This window comes from Coffea arabica, chromosome 6e, assembly GCF_036785885.1.
Source record: "Coffea arabica cultivar ET-39 chromosome 6e, Coffea Arabica ET-39 HiFi, whole genome shotgun sequence".
Taxonomy (NCBI): Eukaryota; Viridiplantae; Streptophyta; class Magnoliopsida; order Gentianales; family Rubiaceae; genus Coffea; species Coffea arabica.
In genome coordinates, this window is record NC_092321.1 from 21,360,532 (window position 1) to 21,378,667 (window position 18,136).

General features: G+C 35.9%; 2 protein-coding genes across 3 annotated transcripts; both read left to right on the top strand.

Moving 5' to 3' along the window:
- The first annotated feature begins 2,554 nt into the window (after positions 1 to 2,554).
- On the top strand, positions 2,555 to 7,483 carry LOC113695398 (10 kDa chaperonin, mitochondrial). The gene is made up of 3 exons (XM_027214482.2): positions 2,555 to 2,767; positions 3,290 to 3,429; positions 7,140 to 7,483. The coding sequence occupies exons 1-3, from the start codon at positions 2,663 to 2,665 to the stop codon at positions 7,186 to 7,188; spliced, it is 294 nt and encodes a 97-aa protein (XP_027070283.1). The 5' UTR covers positions 2,555 to 2,662; the 3' UTR covers positions 7,189 to 7,483.
- A 1,475-nt stretch (positions 7,484 to 8,958) lies between these two features.
- Positions 8,959 to 17,887, top strand: LOC113696031 (uncharacterized). Of its 2 annotated transcripts, XM_072055624.1 has the most exons (7): positions 8,959 to 12,461; positions 12,561 to 12,636; positions 12,726 to 12,806; positions 14,228 to 14,335; positions 15,567 to 16,190; positions 16,373 to 16,548; positions 17,107 to 17,887. In XM_072055624.1, exons 4-7 carry the CDS (start codon positions 14,331 to 14,333, stop codon positions 17,703 to 17,705), a joined length of 1,404 nt encoding a protein of 467 aa, XP_071911725.1. In that variant the 5' UTR covers positions 8,959 to 12,461; positions 12,561 to 12,636; positions 12,726 to 12,806; positions 14,228 to 14,330; the 3' UTR covers positions 17,706 to 17,887. The 2 variants fall into 2 exon arrangements, with proteins under 2 accessions (XP_071911725.1, XP_071911726.1); XM_072055625.1 differs by lacking the exon at positions 12,561 to 12,636.
- The last annotated feature ends 249 nt before the right edge of the window (positions 17,888 to 18,136 follow it).

The window sequence follows — 18,136 nt, forward strand, 5'->3', positions numbered from 1 at the left end:
AAATTATATTATCTCTCCCATTATGAGTTTTTTAATACTATATTTTGAAATGGGTTTCAAATGTTACAAAAAGTTCAAAGCACGGGATGTGGATGAGATTTTTTAAAATTCAGGGATGTCAAGTGAAACTGTTGGAAACCTCAGGGGAGGTTTCTGAAACTATCCCAAAGAAAAAAAAATCTTGTCCTTTTTGCCTAAGGGTATATGAACCCAGTTTTTGGCTATTGGTGCTCTTAGTTCAACTTGTATGATTTAATGTCATACAAATTCAGTAAAAAAGGTAGAAACAATTCATTCAACAATTTGGTAAAAAACTCATTAGAGGGAAAATACCAGCAACTTATATTCAGCAAGTCTTGAAGTTCTCAAACCGTATTTTTTTTCTTGTCATAGCCTTTTTTTCGTTTTGAAAATTGAGCCAAATAATTTGCATATTTATTCTTTTAGTTCAACTTGCCTTAGTGTGAAGCAAATTCAGTAAAAGAGCAGACAAACAAATTTTTTATTTTGCTAAGTGACAAATTTAAAACAAACAAAATTCGCGAGGTAAAACTCTACTAGTTCTTCTTCTTCTTTTTTTTTTTGCCAAGAGAAAAAAGGAAAGCTTACAAGTCGAATCAAGACTTATTGATGACTTGATTAAATCGCTACCGGATGAATTAGTCTTGGTTATTATAATTATACAGGTTCATTTGCATGAGGATTCACATTTACAAAATTCTTAATCCACCAACACACACCCCCCCCCCCCCCAAAAAAAACTCTCATCCCTATGCCAAAAAAAAAAAAGATTATTTCTTCATTTAGATGGGCTAACTAGGTGACATGTGTTAGGCCGAGCATGCTTTAGATTTGGTCTCAGCAGAAATTGGGCTGCACAAAATATAAATGAAGGTGTTAACCCAGTTGTGCCCTTGGTTGAGCAGAGATGAATTTACCGTTGGGCCCATCTAATCCCCAGCCCTTTGTTTGATGTCCATTACCGTGGTACCCATGTTACCCAAAAAATTGGTAATTTGTTTCATAGATACTGAATTTGACCGACTTTAATTAAACCCATAACTGTATAACAAGTGTCCTACAAAGACAAGTAATTTTCTTTCCAAACTCACATAAACAAACCTTTGTCTTTGCCAAAACGGAAAAAAGTTTAAAAAAAAAATGCCTTGCCTTTTATGTACACAATGAAGACAAGAATTTCTTTTCTTTTTTTTTTTTTATTTTTTGAGGAGGAATGATTTGTCAAGATTCCTAGTTATGGAATCCTTTTTTAATAAAAAGTAAATTTTATTAACAGAAGGTTGGAAATCGTTCAATGTGATTTGATATACAGCAAGGGACAATCTTTAATTTTCAAAAGTAATTTATTAAAAAATTTCAAATTCATAAAGACAACAATATACTTTTATTGATCATTCGAGAGAGGGGGAATCGAAAGTGGTTCTCTTCAACTTTTTTGAGACCAATTTCATGTCATATCATTTAGATTTTAGTAAAAAAAACCCATAATGTGTAGCTTGTAATTGGATTCCTATGGGAGTACAACATATGAAATCCTCGTAGTAATTGATTTTGATCCAAAGATGTTTTATTTCTCCATATTAAGACCACAAAATTTATTATTAGAATTGAGCGGCCAAAACATGGTTTGACCCACCCTTATGTAGGGATGGCAATGGGGGCGGGTGCCCGCGGGGGGCTCTCGGGGCGGGGGTTGGGGCGGGGGGTGGGGCGGGGGCGGGGGGGAATTTTTTCCCCCCGCTTAGAAACGGGGCGGGGGGTGGGGGAGTATACCCCCGCCCCATCCCCTGCCCCGCCACCCGCAAAAAAAAAAAAAAAAAAAATATATATATATATATATAAATATATGTATAATTATATATAATATGTAAGTTAATTAGTTATAAACTTATGATAATGATATTTTTAGTTAGATGTATTATATAATGTATATTAGTTTATGTAATATAATTGATATTATCAATTATATGAATAATTATACATGTCTACTAAAAAAATTTATTAATTAGTTATACTAAATTTACTAATACATTTATATTAAATTTCTAATTACACTTAATAGAATAACACTTTTTTCTCAAAAAAAAGCACAAACACAATAATGAATTAGTGATTGCATTTGTACTAAAAGTGAAAACTTGATTATTTTAATTATATTTATTTTATCATATTGGATTGTATTCAAATAACTTCTGTTTGATTGTTTTTATGAGTTTCAATTGTAAAATTACAATGAATAATAATTTGGTGATGTGTTGATATTTTAGTACTTGATTATTTATTAAAATTTAATTATAATAAAATTATATAATAAAATTTTTTTAACCCCGCGAAGGAAGCGGAAGCGGGGGCGGGGGACGGGGGGAACTAATAGGCAACGGGGCGGGGGGCGGGGGACCCCCAACCCCGCCCCGTTGCCATCCCTACCCTTATGCCTGTGAACAATTGTCAAAAAGGATTGCAGAGAGGGCATTTTAGTCATTTAAATCAATACGAAGCGAATCCGTAAAGCCCCGTGCCTTCTTAAACCCTTCTGTAAGGCTTTAACCCTTTGGCCGGTAAAACCCTCGTTGTCTTTCTCCTCCTTTATCGTCTGCTGCTTCTGCCCCAAAAAGTCAGACGAAACCAAAAGGAAATTCAAATGGCAAAGCGTTTAATTCCTCTCCTTAACCGAGTTTTGGTGGAGAAAGTGATCCCTCCTGCTAAGACAAATGCTGGGATTTTGCTTCCGGAAAAAACCGCCAAGGTACTTTTGAATTTTCTCTCACCTGCACACTTTTATTTGTTTATTCTTGCTTGAAAAAAGTGCCTTTTTCTATGTGGGCATTGTCTGTTTCTGCATAATTTGGAGTCGTGGTTTGCCTAATTGTGTTCAATAGTGCACAGGAAATGATTAAGGCTTGTGGGTCTGCACCATATGCACATGGTTTGCAGAAGATGTGTTAATATCTAAATCTACAAAAATATGCTACTAAGTTGGGGTGGATGATGTTAATTTGTTTCTATGCATTTTTTCTATTTCTTGAGATTTTTTTCTTGGGGATATTTGGTTTTCGGATGATGCAGTTTACCATGTATGAATGGTGGATAATAGTTCAAATGTGTATGCTTTGAGTGATAGTGTTGTTATGCAGATTTAGAGGGAAACAAACTGGGAGAGATGATGAGGCTGTATTAGATTCGATTAAGGCTTTTTGCTTGTAAAATGTGTATTTTGTGAAAGATTTTATTTTTTTATCTAATATACTAATTACTGTTGATAATACAGTTGAACATGGGGAAAGTTGTTGCTGTCGGTCCAGGGTATCATGATAGCCAGGGAAAGCTGATTCCTGTTACCGTGAAGGAGGGGGATAATGTGCTGCTGCCTGAATATGGAGGAACTCAAGTGAAGCTCGGCGAGAAAGAGTGAGTAACACATGTTTATCTTTTAGATGTTTATCCTCAATGTTTGTCTCCATTCACATAAATAACTTGAACCAAGTAATTTTGGTTGATGAATAAATTAATGACTGAATCAGCTTTCTTGGCACGTTGAATGTCCTTTTTGATCCAAAAAACCTTAACTGGTCATAATGTTTAACACTTCTGAGAATGCTAGCAGTTTTTCAGTTTTAACATTTTGTTATACCATTGCACTTCTGTGTTGAGGATCCCAAATTTTGGAGGACCTTGAAAGTTAAATCTAGCTAAGTTTCAAGGCTAATTATAGGTTTCCTTTTATTAGTAATTAGGCATTTTATCACATATGAAGTGTGCTTTTTTGATGCAAGAACCATCTTCCCTTTCGTATGTGTAGCTCATGCTGATCAGAGATTAGTTACTTAGTAATGTCTACCTACTCTTGAACCAATGGCAGTTTTGTTATTATACTTACTTTTGTCTGTTAGTTGTTCCATTGGCCAGGTCTGTTAATTTGTGATACAGCATGGTCTATATAATAAGTCAATCTCAAAACAGTCTTTATTTAATCCTCTACGTATGGCTTGCTCTCAAGCCACTTGTTCTTCCCTCATTAATCTGTTCTAGAACATAATGCAGTGCCATTCTTTTGGAGAAATGATATCATCTCTGACAATTGTCTGATGTTAGTCTAGGAATATAGTTCGTGGAAAGCATGTCAGCGAATCTCACCAGAATTTGCATCATGTAAATCGTGGGGGATGGTGGATCACACTACGTACCTATTCTAACCTTGAGTTTATTACATAACAAGTCTAAAGAATAGCACCCCTTATTCCTTCATAGCTAGATCAAAGTGTCAAAATGAATGTAAAGGCTATGATGGACCATGAATGAATTGGTTTTATCTCATTTGAGCGATAAATATTAACAGGAAATGGCTACTAATGGGTCTGGAGTTACCGGAAATGATGTCTCTACTATAATAAGTGACTTATCCACATTATTACAACTTCTCAATATTTTGGATTGACTTGGGGAATCTTACAAACACAAGCAAACCTTGTGCTGTACCTAGTGCAATTGCAGTCCGGTTTTTACAGATGAAAATCTCACTTGTGCATTTGATCAAAGCAAAGTACTGAATTTATCACATATTGCTGATCCTGGATGTATTTTACTTCTACATGGTTGTCAATGTTTCAAGTGAATCATGTGATTCATTCTATGATCTACCTAACACTCCTTTTTGGTCAGATTGAACTTCTTTACTTTGTTTTTGAGTTATACAAGTCTGATTGACTGAATCTATGGTCACAGAATAGTCTTATCCCTTTGATATAGTTTTCCAGCGGTGGAACTGTCTCCACTAGTGTATTTTATTTCTTTTTAAAGTCAAAATAGAAAACCGTAACTGTTTCATTGGGTAAAAGAATAGCCAGGGAACTGCATTCCTCACTTCTCTTTCGAGCTCGAAGTACTATGAGAGTCCAATTAAGGCATTCAATTATTAATTGAATTAGTACAATGTTGAAGATGCTTGGGATCCATTGTTGTGATCTGATATTTCAGACGATTAGGATATAGATATGTTTCTTTCACATAATTAATGAGCTTCAGATAGATGTATTGTCCAACATTTTGCAAATCTACGTGATTTGCCCATCCAGGAGTTATGGTCCTAGATGCAGTCCAACTTTTTGGGAATTTTTTAAAATCATCTTCAGTATATCTGGGAGTATTCTCAAGGACTTGTACGCTTGTTCCTCCAAGGCCTATATTATGCCTGTATGTAATCTTATTAAGCAATTTGAGATTAGGAATTTCCTGAGTTTGTATTTTCACCTTGAAGGCGTAAGCAAATAATTTTTTTTGGTGATGGGTCATGATCCTTGACTCAGTAGTTTTACCTCATAGGGGTAGCATTTCTTCAGCAGCTGGTATGTTATATATTGTTAAAGATTGCTTAACAGGACATGAGTATGCATTGCTAACTCAAGTTTCATAGAATTTCCTATATGAGAAAATGAAGCATTCAGAAGAGACGTGCTATATAGCTAAAAAGAAGTCTACCAATTAGATAATTAGTTGTGACCAATAACGATGAGTATGATTGCTTTAATAGAATGAGAATGTTTTTGAAAACGTTTGCCAACTCCAACCTTCATCTTTTCTTCTTTTATTATCATGAAAACCGTGATTACGGCAATAACTTTGAGCTACAGCAAGTGTTGTGTATATAGAACATGAACAGCTGAGACTTGCATGATGAAAAGTACCACGTGTGAATAGTGGCATGTGATGAACAAATTCCGGTCAATGTTACTGTGAATTGTGCATTGATGTCATCACCTTTTTTTACACATCATTATCATCTCCAGACCCTTGGTTTTGATTTTTCATCCAATATGATGCTCAATGATGATCATCATGAAAACCCCTTGCTTGTTCGTGACAATACTTCCTGTCTGTCCTTGAATAAATTGATTAAGAGCAATAATGTCAAAAACCAGAATTTTAGATTGACCAAGTGAAGTGCCAGTTGTATCATTTTGGCTGTTCATTTCATTAGCATCTTCAGCTTTAAAATTTCAAACTTGGCTTTTATTTTGAACTGCTCTACCTTTGTTGAATTGACTGGGAATTCGGAATGTTGATTGCTTTTCACTTTGGATTGGATTGTAGGACTAAGTTCTTTTTTGGCGAGAATGCTAGGAGTCAACTCTGTGTTTTTTGTGGCTGGGTGTGTGTAGATGGGTGGGGGTAGGTGTGGGCTTGAGAGTGGGGTGTGTTTTGTTCTGTTTTGTGTTTGTCTATGTGTTTATGTATGTTGCACACACTTGACGGATCTCCATTAATTCTGTGTAAATCTGTGGCTATATATAGGCATGATTTACTTTGTTGTATTCATATTCTCCTGTGTATGAGACATGTCATGAGTTGGATTGCCAGATGCCCAAATAGCTGTATGTTTATGTCAATTGCAGTGAATATTTCATTATCTCTTCCTGGTTTTTGTGGAGCTGGTGTTGTCATGTAAAAATGATACGTGCAGAACTAAGTTCATTTATTGCCATTTGCAGTTAGCTTTGTGTGGTCTTCATCACCTTTACTGGCGCTGTTTTAGCAGGCATTTATTATGGAATCCTTGTCTGCTCATTCTGCACTTAGTATAATCCTGAACAAGTAAATATTCATTTTCTGAATGCCTAATAACAGAATTGACGCTTAATCTGCGTACATAGAGGGGATGATTCATGTTGGATAATAGTCCATCCATTGATATTGGTTGATCATTGAGCTAGGTTTTTTCAAGGAAAACTGTCATTCACAATGAAGAAAATCTTTGAAGCATGCGTGCCATGTGGTGTTGTTTATCATTGCTTGTGTACATATTTAAATACTGAAGTCTTACTGCATGAAAAATATGTGAAGTATGTAACTTTAACTGTTTTGGGCGGATATCCATTTTTTTAACCAATAAGCTTCAAAGTATGCTAGCCTTGATTTTGTGGACCCTTATCTGCTTTTGTCATCAAGAAAGCGTGTTTCTTCCTTGAAAGAGGCTAACTTACGATTCATTTATTCAGCTAATTGTGCCATCTTAAACTATTGGAAACCTTCTTTCTTCTCCTCTGTGTTGAGTTCCTGAGGTCTTCGCTGTATTTCAGCAATTATGCTCTACTAATGTGGAAATCACTTTGCATTGTTTTCAGGTACCATTTGTACCGAGATGATGACATCCTTGGAACATTGCATGATTAGAAAGCTGCTACTTCCACCATGTTAAAGATATTACATTGGTGGTATGCTAGGACTATGTATCAGCGGGTTGGAGAATTGGATTCTCTTAGGATGGAAAATGCCATTTCTTAGTTTTAAAATGTTGATTAACTTAGAAGGCTGTCTTGACATTTTAATGAAGTATTGTGTCTTTCTGACCCTTAAGCCTTAACTCGTGAATTGGCCAATTGTGTTGCAGAAACTGTTTAATGCTTGCATTCTTGTAGGTAATTGATATAGGCAATGGAGTCGTTGATCCCATTGCACATTTGAACAATTCTTGGGCAACTGCATTTTGCATTTTCTTATTCTGTTCTTTTTTTGAACGAGTGAATTTTAGATTGAAGTCTTTAACTGCTATAAAATTGGGATCTTGGAGACAAACTATTTAAGCCCATCCAAGTGTAAGCAGAGAATGGTTATAGGATGGATGAGCTCCACCTCCATTTCCTGATACCAAGGATGAGAACTTTTGTCAGTTTCTATTTGGGTTAATAACAGCGCCCCCCCCCTCGCCCCCTCTCTCCTCTCCTTCTTTCCCCCCAAGTTTTAAATATATACATTTTTCCCCTTAATTCTCCTCTCTCGCACATCCAGAGGGGAGGAGCAGGTTGGTGGGGGAAGGAGGATGGAAGGAAGGAGAGGGAGGGAGGGAGGGAGGGAGAAAGGGAAATAAAGAAAAAAGAAAAAGCGGAAGGGAAGAAGGAAAATTTTTTTTTTTGTGTGTTTTTGAGTATTTTGAGATTTGTATTTAAAAAATTTTGAGGAGTTCTTTGAAGTTCCTATAGCTAAATTTATTTAAAAAATATGGTCAAAATAATTCGCATAATCCTACACTTAGAAAGCTATAAGAGTCATTTAGTGCGAGCAATAAACTTGTAGAAGAAATATTTGGTCAGAGTAATTCACATAATCTTACATTTGAAAAGCTATAAAAGCCTTTTAGCGCAAGCAATACAAGATGAGATTTTAAGAATTAAAAATTTTGGATTTAAATTTCTCTTTCTTTTTCTCCATTTCTTAAACCTACACCTATCCTGTGAGATAAAAATTTGAAAAAAAAAATGTTCAGTTTAGTCAATGGAACAGTTATATAGAAATAAAAAAAAATATAAAAGAAATGGTCTGAATGGTAAATAACTTGAATGATCGTATCTGGACCCTCAATCAATCCTTCTAATCACTTCCATACCATAGGCAAAAGTGATTGTAGCCTATTCACATATTTGCCAAGGACACCACATTCGAATCGTCCAAAATCAAATGGTCCTTAGCATATTTCTGAGTTAGAGACAATGGGATTAAATTTTGAAAAGTCATGTCAAATTTAAGATTTTAAAGGAATAATCATTAGGTTTATTGACTAATGTATACGATTCCTCTGGATTGAAGAAGTCACTCGACTAATCTGCTTGCAAGTGTTGCTGATGATAATGCCAGAAAAGAGTATTGATAGAACAGTTATTTGGCACATTTTGCATTGTCATCTTGTTCTAATTTTGGCTATTCATGGTGCTAAGAAAGGGAATTTCACTCATATTTGATATTTGTGTGAATTGTAGGTGGTTAGTATTAAAAATGATATCTTGAGGTGAATTTCCAGAAGACTTCTCATTTCAGGGCGTGGCCACGCCTTAAAAGGTAGACATTACCGAAAGCCGGACTCCGGTCCACGTGAACCGCGAGAAGCATGGAATAAAAACTCCAAAAGGCTAGCTTTGCTTTTGTTTTCAATCAATTAGGTCACGTTTGAGAAGCTCCTGACGGCGGCTATATAAAGAATAAAAAGGGAGATTCAGAGGCATCAATACCTTAGCTTTAGTTTTCTTTTCCGAGATCTGTCAGACGTTTTTTCCCTTTTTCTTTTTTCTCTTCGGTAGCAATTAGAATAGGCCAGACGGCTATTTTCCTTTGGATTTTTACGCTTGCTCTGGACAATTTCGGTTAGCCTTTTGCTTCGTACACTGGTGGCTCCAAAACGAAGACGAAGGCAGGGCCTTCTCTGTTGTTACTGCAATTAATTCCCATTCCCCAATTCTTCGGCGAATAATTGAATGACTTCAATTAAATCACGCGGGATTGACACGATGAGGAGCGGCTAATTTTCTCCTCTACCCAAAGGTTGACGCGAGGGCGCGGTCCATAATATCTGTGAGATCTAATCGAATCTTCATTATTTCTCCCAATTTATTGCTATTCGTGCGTTTCCTGAATTAATTGTTCATGGGTATTTTATTAATTGAATATCAACGGCCGGGTATTTGATTTAATTTAATAGCCTACTGCCACGTTAATTAAATAGAATCCGTAATTGTTCATTTAGTTAACACCTCGTGGCAACCACCATAATTGGCTTTATGATGGGGAAGCGTAAGATCTAGCTTAAATAAACTCTCTTAGCATGTTTATTGGTTAGGGTTGGGTTCTTCTAGCTTTAATGCAATTGGGTAATTAAATTCCTACGGTCGTACCTAGGGTTGTTATCTGGTTAGGGAAGCAGTTAATGGTCGTACCTTGACTGTCGAAAAAGTAAGGAAGAACTGGTTGTCAGAGCTTGTTGATAACTATAACCAACCTAGTGATGAATGGATGAGATATCTTTGCATCGATGATCATTTGATTGGACCGTGCCTGAGCAGTTAATCCTTTGGGTGGAATCTTATTAATTGCTACTTTTAGTGAATTGTGCTTTGTGAGTTGGTTTTGAATTTAGTTCGCTTTATTTTTATTTTATTTGTTTGCCTCCTATTGAAAATCCCCCAATTCCATTCTACTAATTTGGAAAGAAATAATTTCCTACCCGCTCCCTGTGGAATCGACCCTACTTGCCATTGTACACAAAAGTAATATTCTTTTAGACTAATCTGGTATATCGGATCAAGCAAACTCTTCGGGAACAGGGTGAATCAAGTAACCCATTGCACACCTAGGGTCCCTGCTCCAGTACTTGGATTTGTTCTATAATTATTTGTGGTGGTAATTAGGACTTTTTAGTAATTATTATTGCACAGGTTCGGCACCTGTCATGTATACAGGCAGAGTAATTCAGAAAATCCTACATATGGAAAGCTATAAAAGCCTTTTAGTATGTTTTTTTTTTTCTGTCGAAATGATAAATTCTATGTTACAACTACTCTTACTTTATACTAGGGAAAATGAGATCTAAATAGGTCAAGAAGAACCCGATAAACCATTATCGATTCAAACGGATGTTTATGCACTCGCTGGTGAAATATTTTCAAGAAAGTCTGAATATTAAAATGCAAGTGGAGGAAATTGATCCCTTGATTTAAACCAGATTTAAAACTTTTTGTGGTTCTTTTAGTGCGTTCAATTCTGCATAAAATGGATAAGGATAAACTAGATTCATTTATAGCTTTTGCTTCTCCTTAAAAAGGACAAAAGACAAAAGACGAAAGAGTATCTAGAGTCCGATACGCCCTGCTCAGCTCTACACTGTCCATATCATTCGGAGACTTGCAAACATAAAGCCAGGTAAGGCCCATGTATGCGTTCGTCTAACTCGCTCTATTTTCCCTTTACTTCCTCTTTCCTCTCTGGTGAAAGTCAACTACAGAAGCCCTCATCTAGATTGCCGTTGGTTCTGCAATTTTTCTTTACTGGATTAGTTTGATCTTCTCTTACCGTCTCTCTCTCTGGTATGTACTTTTAACACTTTTTTTTTTTCCATTTTTTTGCATGGTGATCAGAAACCTATTTGCTTATATCCTTTCCTCTCCTCTTCCTCCTTCGTCTGGCTTCTTCTCCATTTTTTTCCCTTTTTTTTGGCTTATTGATATTGTCAATTTTTGGTGATCGCTCAAGGTTGTGTATTTACTGATTTTGTAGGATAGTGGGCATTGATGGGTTACAATATGGGGTTAATCCTATACAATTAAACATTTGCCTGAGTTTTGACATGACATGATCTGCATCCTACACGTTATGCATCTGTCTGTTTTGCTCCAGCAAGTTGGTTCTTTTTTTTGTGAGGTTCTTTTTTTTGTGAGGTTTGTCTTGAAGGTAATTGCAAATTTGTGTAGTTTGTGATTCTGATCCTTAGTTCATTTTTAACGTTCAGAAATTTTCTCTTTATGTTAGCTATTTGATGCGAGATTTTGTGCTTTGTTATTGGGAAGTTACATATTGTTTTTGTATTAACTACATTCTTGCTTATTATGTAGCATTCTGTTATTGAGGTTTTTTCTCTCATTTTTTTAAAGGGCGAATGTTTTTTTTTTTAAACTAATCTGGCTATTTCAGGCAAGATTAACTCTACTAACTACATTTGACCAAAACCATGCACCATAATTATTCCTTTCTAGAGACTCCCTCATCACTCTCCCGGTCCTTTTTTAATTTAATTTACCTCTCTATCTTTCTCTTCTCACTTTTTCATTGTTTTTAGCCTTTTCTGATTTTTTTTCTCTCTTTGCATCGTACTTGATTCTCCTTGAAGTATGCTTTTTTGTTTTTCTGTAATTATCTGAGTGAATGTTTGATGATCTTGCTGGAGGAAAAATATTGTTCTGGTCTTAGAGGGAAGATAAGATTTTATCTAATTCTTCCAACAATACTTCAAGCAAGATTGGTTAAATGGTCAATTTGATTTCAAATTGTTCTTAAGTTCTTCATTTAATTGAGGTAATTAAGTAGTTTGAGTATTCTGCTACTCTAGGTTCATTACGAAATTTGGTGTTGTTTTCGTGTTATCTGCTCGGTAGCCTGAATTTAGTGCTTTTGGATGACAGAGTCAATCTCATTGTGTTGTAGGTGTTAGCTAAGAAATTAGGTTCCTTCTTGTTTGATCCTAGAAATAAGTGATTCACTGCTGTAACTTAAATCATAGCTATAGCTTCTCTGCCCTGTTCCCTCTCAATGGCTTATTATAATTGGTTTGCATTGTAAGTTTTATTAGTGTTATCTTTTTTTTAGTATTTGAGTGAGTTTTTGTGGTACTTTTAGTATTTTTTGGCTGAGCCTTTTGCTCTTTTTTATGGCTTCAAGTTGTTTGATACTCTTTGTTAAACTTTTACTATACTTTACTCCTAATACGTATTATGATTTGTGATAATAGCTCCAAAAAGCACCTAAAGGAGAATATGAATTGATCTTTCTACCACAACTTAAATTTCTTGGAACTTCCAAAGAAGGGTAACTTTATTTTAAAATATTGTGCTTACCATTTTCTTTTCTCATCTTTAGTTTAGGTTGATAAGGCTGAAAGAGGCAAGTTGAAGTCTATATGTGATGTCGTGAGTACTTTTTCCCGCTCAATCGAAAGAAACATGTTTATTTCCAAATTTTTAAAAAAAATTTATTTATTCTGAAATTACTTTTTGGCCCTTTTTTAGAGAAAAATTCCCTAAGGCTGACAAGATGAAGGGTGGTAATTATATGAAGAATCTTCAGACTTACAACGAAAGAATTGTAACTTCCCCCCATAAAATAATAAATGCCATTATACATATTTATTCCAGTTTTAATTTTTGTTTATTAAAATTCTTCTTTGATAATAGGTTGATAGTGCTGGAGTGGAGGAAGAAGAATTTGACAAGTGAAGGTCCAAGGCAAACGATGATCAGGAAGGATATGGAGGGGTCTGTTGAATTAAAAATTAATCAAAATCTCTTGATTTATAGATAGATAATTATGTTTTGATATCTACAGTTTCTTAATAGTGAAAAGTGGTTATTTATTGGATGAGGAGGATGATGTGTAAAGGAATTGTTGGGGCCAGCATTTTAGGATGTGAAGAAAATGTTTCTTATAACATCTTGATTTTGGATTACTAGCCTGTATCTATGAATAGGTAGTTTATTTTCAAGACTTTTAATTTTAGCAAATGATAATCGGAGAATAAAAGCAGTTTAAAATTAGATTTCAGAATCATTTGCTTAAGTTGGTCCTATGGATTTGTACTCTTATCCCTTTCTATTGTCCCTAATGGTAATGTATTTAGAGTTTGGGGTGATTGCTAGACATGGAACTGAACATATTGTGACTATTTGGCTGAAGGAGTTGGTAATGTTTTGTTGATTTAACTAGCTGAATCAATTGCAGTTGTTAAAGGACTGCAATTGGTGGTGGAAGTCTGAATTGTGGCTTTTAACCTAGAGTGACTCGGACAAGAAATTGTTAGAAAATTCAATTTTCATTATGAAGACATTTTTACAATCAAACAAATGGTTGGTTTCAAATTTGTATATGTAGATCTGGAAACATGGCTGTTCATATTTTTATCTAAGATTTCTATTTGTATTCTAGAGCTATTTGATGGGATAATGTTCACACCTATTTGTAATGGTACTAGAAATGATTTAAATGGATGGATTAACTAGCTATTCTCCCAAAAAGGAAGAAAAATGTGTAAGTTTGTATGTTTTATTGATGTTGAAGACTGTGACAGGTCTTGGTGGCTTTCTAAGCCTTTTTTGATTATTAAAGTGCTAAAAGCATTATGACTGCTTTTGGTTTAGTTAGAACTGAAGTTATGTAGCGATTAATTTGGCAATGCCCTCATAGTGTACTTACTATCTCTCCTTTTTTGGTATCGTTATGTACACATAATACCGGTTCACAAATCTTTATCCAGATAACAATGAATGTGGGGCTAACTGCATGGATGGAATTTGTCTTTATGGCAAATTTTAATTATTTTGATGTTCAATTTTTCTCTTGTATTTCTGTTAATTGTGTACCAAAAAATATGTTGCTATGTGTTCAATTAAGCTTCATGGAGGCCCAGGCTGTGCCTACCTCTAATACTAAAAAGTATAACCCCATCCAATCTGAATAGTATCTGTAAATTGAATACACAATCTTGAAATCTGGACATAATCTTTCTTAAATATCCATACTAGAAAATTTCTTTCGAGGCATAAAAGGGATTCCGTGACGTCTTGACCTTCATGTTGGGTCAACTACGTCAAAATCACCCAGCCATGTTGATGATCTTCAGTGGCTGCTGCAAACCCAGATTGGAGTTTTCTTATCTGTTTTTTTTTTTAATATTTTTTAGGAATATGCTTTTTGGTTGATCAATAAGCTCAAGCCTTCGGACCTATAAACTTGGCCGTGTTGGTTTTGGATTGAAATCTCTGCTTCCAAGGCGCCTAGACACCATGCAGTGAGTTTTTCTTGGCATTTTTGCATTGATGAAAGGCTGTAATTTTTAAAACTTGTTCCTTTGCTTATTCCTTATTGTTCTAGATATTAACTTTTGCTAATTTTACTAAGGTAGAAGAACTGTTTGATTTGTATTTGTGATGCTATAAATGTTAGTTTCTTGGTTAGGAATTATGAGTAGAGTGGGAGAGAAATGCTTCCTAGCTCTCTCTCTCTCTCTCTCTCTCTCTCTCTATCTATCTCTCTCTCATTTTAATAGTATAAGTGAAAGGGCTCGAACCAGGACCTCTCACTTACACTCTCTCCCCCCTAGCCACCCGACCCATCCCTCCTTCATGCGTCCCAGTTCTTGTTAACTATAAGACAATAAAAATGTTGTAATTTGTGTGGAATTTGCATCATAAAAATCCTGCTTGTTTAGGAGTTGGGGGCTGTTAGGACACAAGTTCTTGTTGTTTTGGCCATATTAATAAAGAGTTCTGAGTTATATTAGAAAAAATAACAGGGTGGGGTATTGTTGAATTAATGTGGTTGTCTAGTTGTGATATTATGTTGCAGATCCATATTATTTGCGGTTTGGATGGATTTTTCTATTTGATCAAGGTGATCAATAGGATGTAATTGTTGAAATGAATATCTATAATTTTTTTAGCTGGCATTTGAAATGTTAGCTTGGCCCAGTAATACAGAAGCGGGGTGGAGTGATTTTGTGTGCTTGTGCTTACTTGAGGAAGTGGCTGCGGCTAAACAGCTTAATTTAGTGAAAGCAGAGGAATGAAATACCAATCTTCATCACATGAATAATTTGGATTATTACTTTAAGGAATTTGCCTGATTGAATTAAATTATGCATACTGGTTTATATCAAATGCTAGTGGTAGAGATAATTAATAGGCTTATATAGTAGTTTGAAAAGTTTTAACTACATTGTTTGTACTTGCCTTAAAATTCTTGAGCCGCTAATTGACCATTGAGTATTGCAATAGTTGTTCCTGTTGTCTAATGGTTTACCAACTTCACTTATTATGTTTTGCTTTTGCATCTATGTGGTTGTAATCTGCTTAGTTTCTGTGCGTTTCCATATGGTACTTATATTTAAAATCTATCCAATTATGTATTTAAATCTATTTTCCAAATATTGCCTGTGAAGTTGAGTGATGGAATTTCAACTTTGGCTGTTTGTAGAAGATATTTATTCTCTGAATTTAATTTGGTCATCTTTCCAATTACAGAACAAGGAAAATTTTTGGGATTTCCCTGTCCCTGATTATCATTAACATGGCTGCTATAATGGAGCGAGCTGATGAAAATCTCCTTCCATCTGTTTACAAAGAAGTCAGTGAAGCTTTTTCTGCAGGGCCATCTGATCTTGGTTATCTGACTTTTATACGCAATTTCATTCAGGGATTGGCTTCTCCAGTAGCAGGTATATTAGCGATTAGTTATGACCGCCCTACTGTTCTTGCGGTTGGTACTCTCTGCTGGGCCTTGTCAACAGCTGCAGTAGGTGTTAGCCAGGACTTTTTACAAGTTGCATGTTGGAGAGCAGTAAATGGTTTTGGACTGGCTATTGTGATTCCAGCACTTCAGTCTTTCATTGCTGATAGCTATGTTGATCGTGTGCGAGGGACTGGTTTTGGGTTTCTAAATCTCGTTGGTACTGTGGGTGGTATAGGAGGTGGAGCAATTGCTACAGTTATGGCTGGTCATAATTTCTGGGGTATACCTGGATGGAGATTTGCCTTCATGGTGATGGCAGCATTGAGCTGTTTGATTGCTTTTCTTGTTCATGCATTTGTTGCTGACCCAAGAAGAAGAACTACTACTAACCACGATACCAGCCAGGCTTTGTTCAGGTACAAGCTACTTCAACCTGTAACTTTGTGGGTGCTGAATTTGTTAGAAATCTCGTTGTCTCCCACTGTATATTTTCTGCCTTCAAGTAGATAAAAGATCATTTCGTACATAGTCATCAGTTGATGGTTTGCTGTGAAGCTTTCTCTCATTGCGTAATAATGTGATCTCCTTTCTGGTTTAGGGATGAAGTGATGGATAAGGGAAATGCTAACTCAGTGTCACTTTGGGTGGAATCATGGCAAGCAATGAAAGCTGTTACAAGAGTTCCCACTTTCCAATACATTGTGTTGCAGGGTCTTGTTGGTTCACTGCCTTGGACAGCCCTAGTATTTTTGACGCTGTGGTTTGAACTAATTGGTAATCTTGGCACATGTGATACCCATTGTTTTTGCCTCTTGACTCGTACTTTCTACAGATATGTTAAATAGGTTTTGTTTCCAATAATTGCACCTTGAGATCCACATTCATTATGGTCCTTTCTTCATTGTTTCTGAAATTTAATTGGTTTGATTTCCTACTCTACTTTTTGAGGCATTATGCATGAATTATTGATTTGGCATGTGAACTTGGGAACTCAACCATGAGAACAGAGAAGTTGCTCATAGTGTGTTTAGGCGGAGATATGAGCAACATCAGGCAGGTTTCAGACCTAGCTGCATGATAGAAAGAATGCCTTCAAATTTAAGACAAATTTCTTGTCTTTCCTCCTTTTAAAACATCTAGGATGAATGAAAAATGCTCCCTTCCCAACCCCAGCTGGGTGCAAGGCTACCACCCTTCATTCACCACCTAAAAACAATATATATATATATATATATATATGTTGGGGTTTTAGGTGCTGAAATTAATTGTAAGGTCTATTTGCTTGTTGATTCTAGCTTTGATGTAGAGAATGCGTTGCAAATTTTTTGGCAGGTTTTGATCACAACAGTTCAGCAGCCCTTGTCGGTATCTTTGCTGCTGGATGTGCACTGGGGTCTTTCGTTGGTGGAATAATTGCAGATCAAATGTCACGCTTATACCCAAATTCAGGGCGCATAATGTGTGCACAGTTCTGTGCTTTTATGGGCATTCCATTCTCATGGTTCCTTCTGAGAGTTATCCCACAGTCTGTGAGCAGCTATTCGACATATGCTGTCACCCTCTTCTTGATGGGCCTTACTATTAGCTGGTGTGCTACTGCTACAAATGGTCCAATGTTTGCTGAGGTTGTCCCTGTGAAACATCGGACCATGATTTATGCATTTGATCGTGCTTTTGAAGTATCCTTTTCTTCTTTTGCTGCCCCTGTGGTTGGAATTCTTGCAGAAAAGATGTATGGCTACGATCCAAAATCTGTTGATCCTGTTGTAGGGTCCGGAAGAGAAGCCTTGGCTTTGTCAAGAGGCCTTTTCTCCATGATGGCAGTTCCATTTGGTTTGTGCGGTTTATTTTACACACCTTTGTATTGGAATTTCGGGCATGATCGAGAAAATGCTAGAATTGCTACCGCAAAAGAAACAGAGATGATATGACAGTTTTATCGACATTGTTGGTTTTTTTTTCTTCTTTTTTGAAGCATTATTTTGTTAGCCAACTGAGAAATGAACTATTACATCATAACTGAAATCCATACTTTTTACGTCCTACATTTTGCATGATGTATTTAAACTCTATCATTGAGATTTTATTCAAAACCGTATATTAGATTTGGTAATTTGGTAGATTTATCACTATCAACAGATGCAAGTCTGATACGTAAGCTGAATTGCACTGCTTCCTAGTCACTCTCTGGCCCTGGACGAAACTGGGCTTCCTGCACATCTAGATCTGAGGGTGGCCTCTCTCGGCTAGATAATTGGTCCTACATCCACTTGGCTGCTCTGCTGCAGAAAAACAAAAAAAAAAAATCTTGCTGCTCGTCTAGAGCAGTTGATGGTCTGTAGTAGTTTCTGCGCTACTAGTT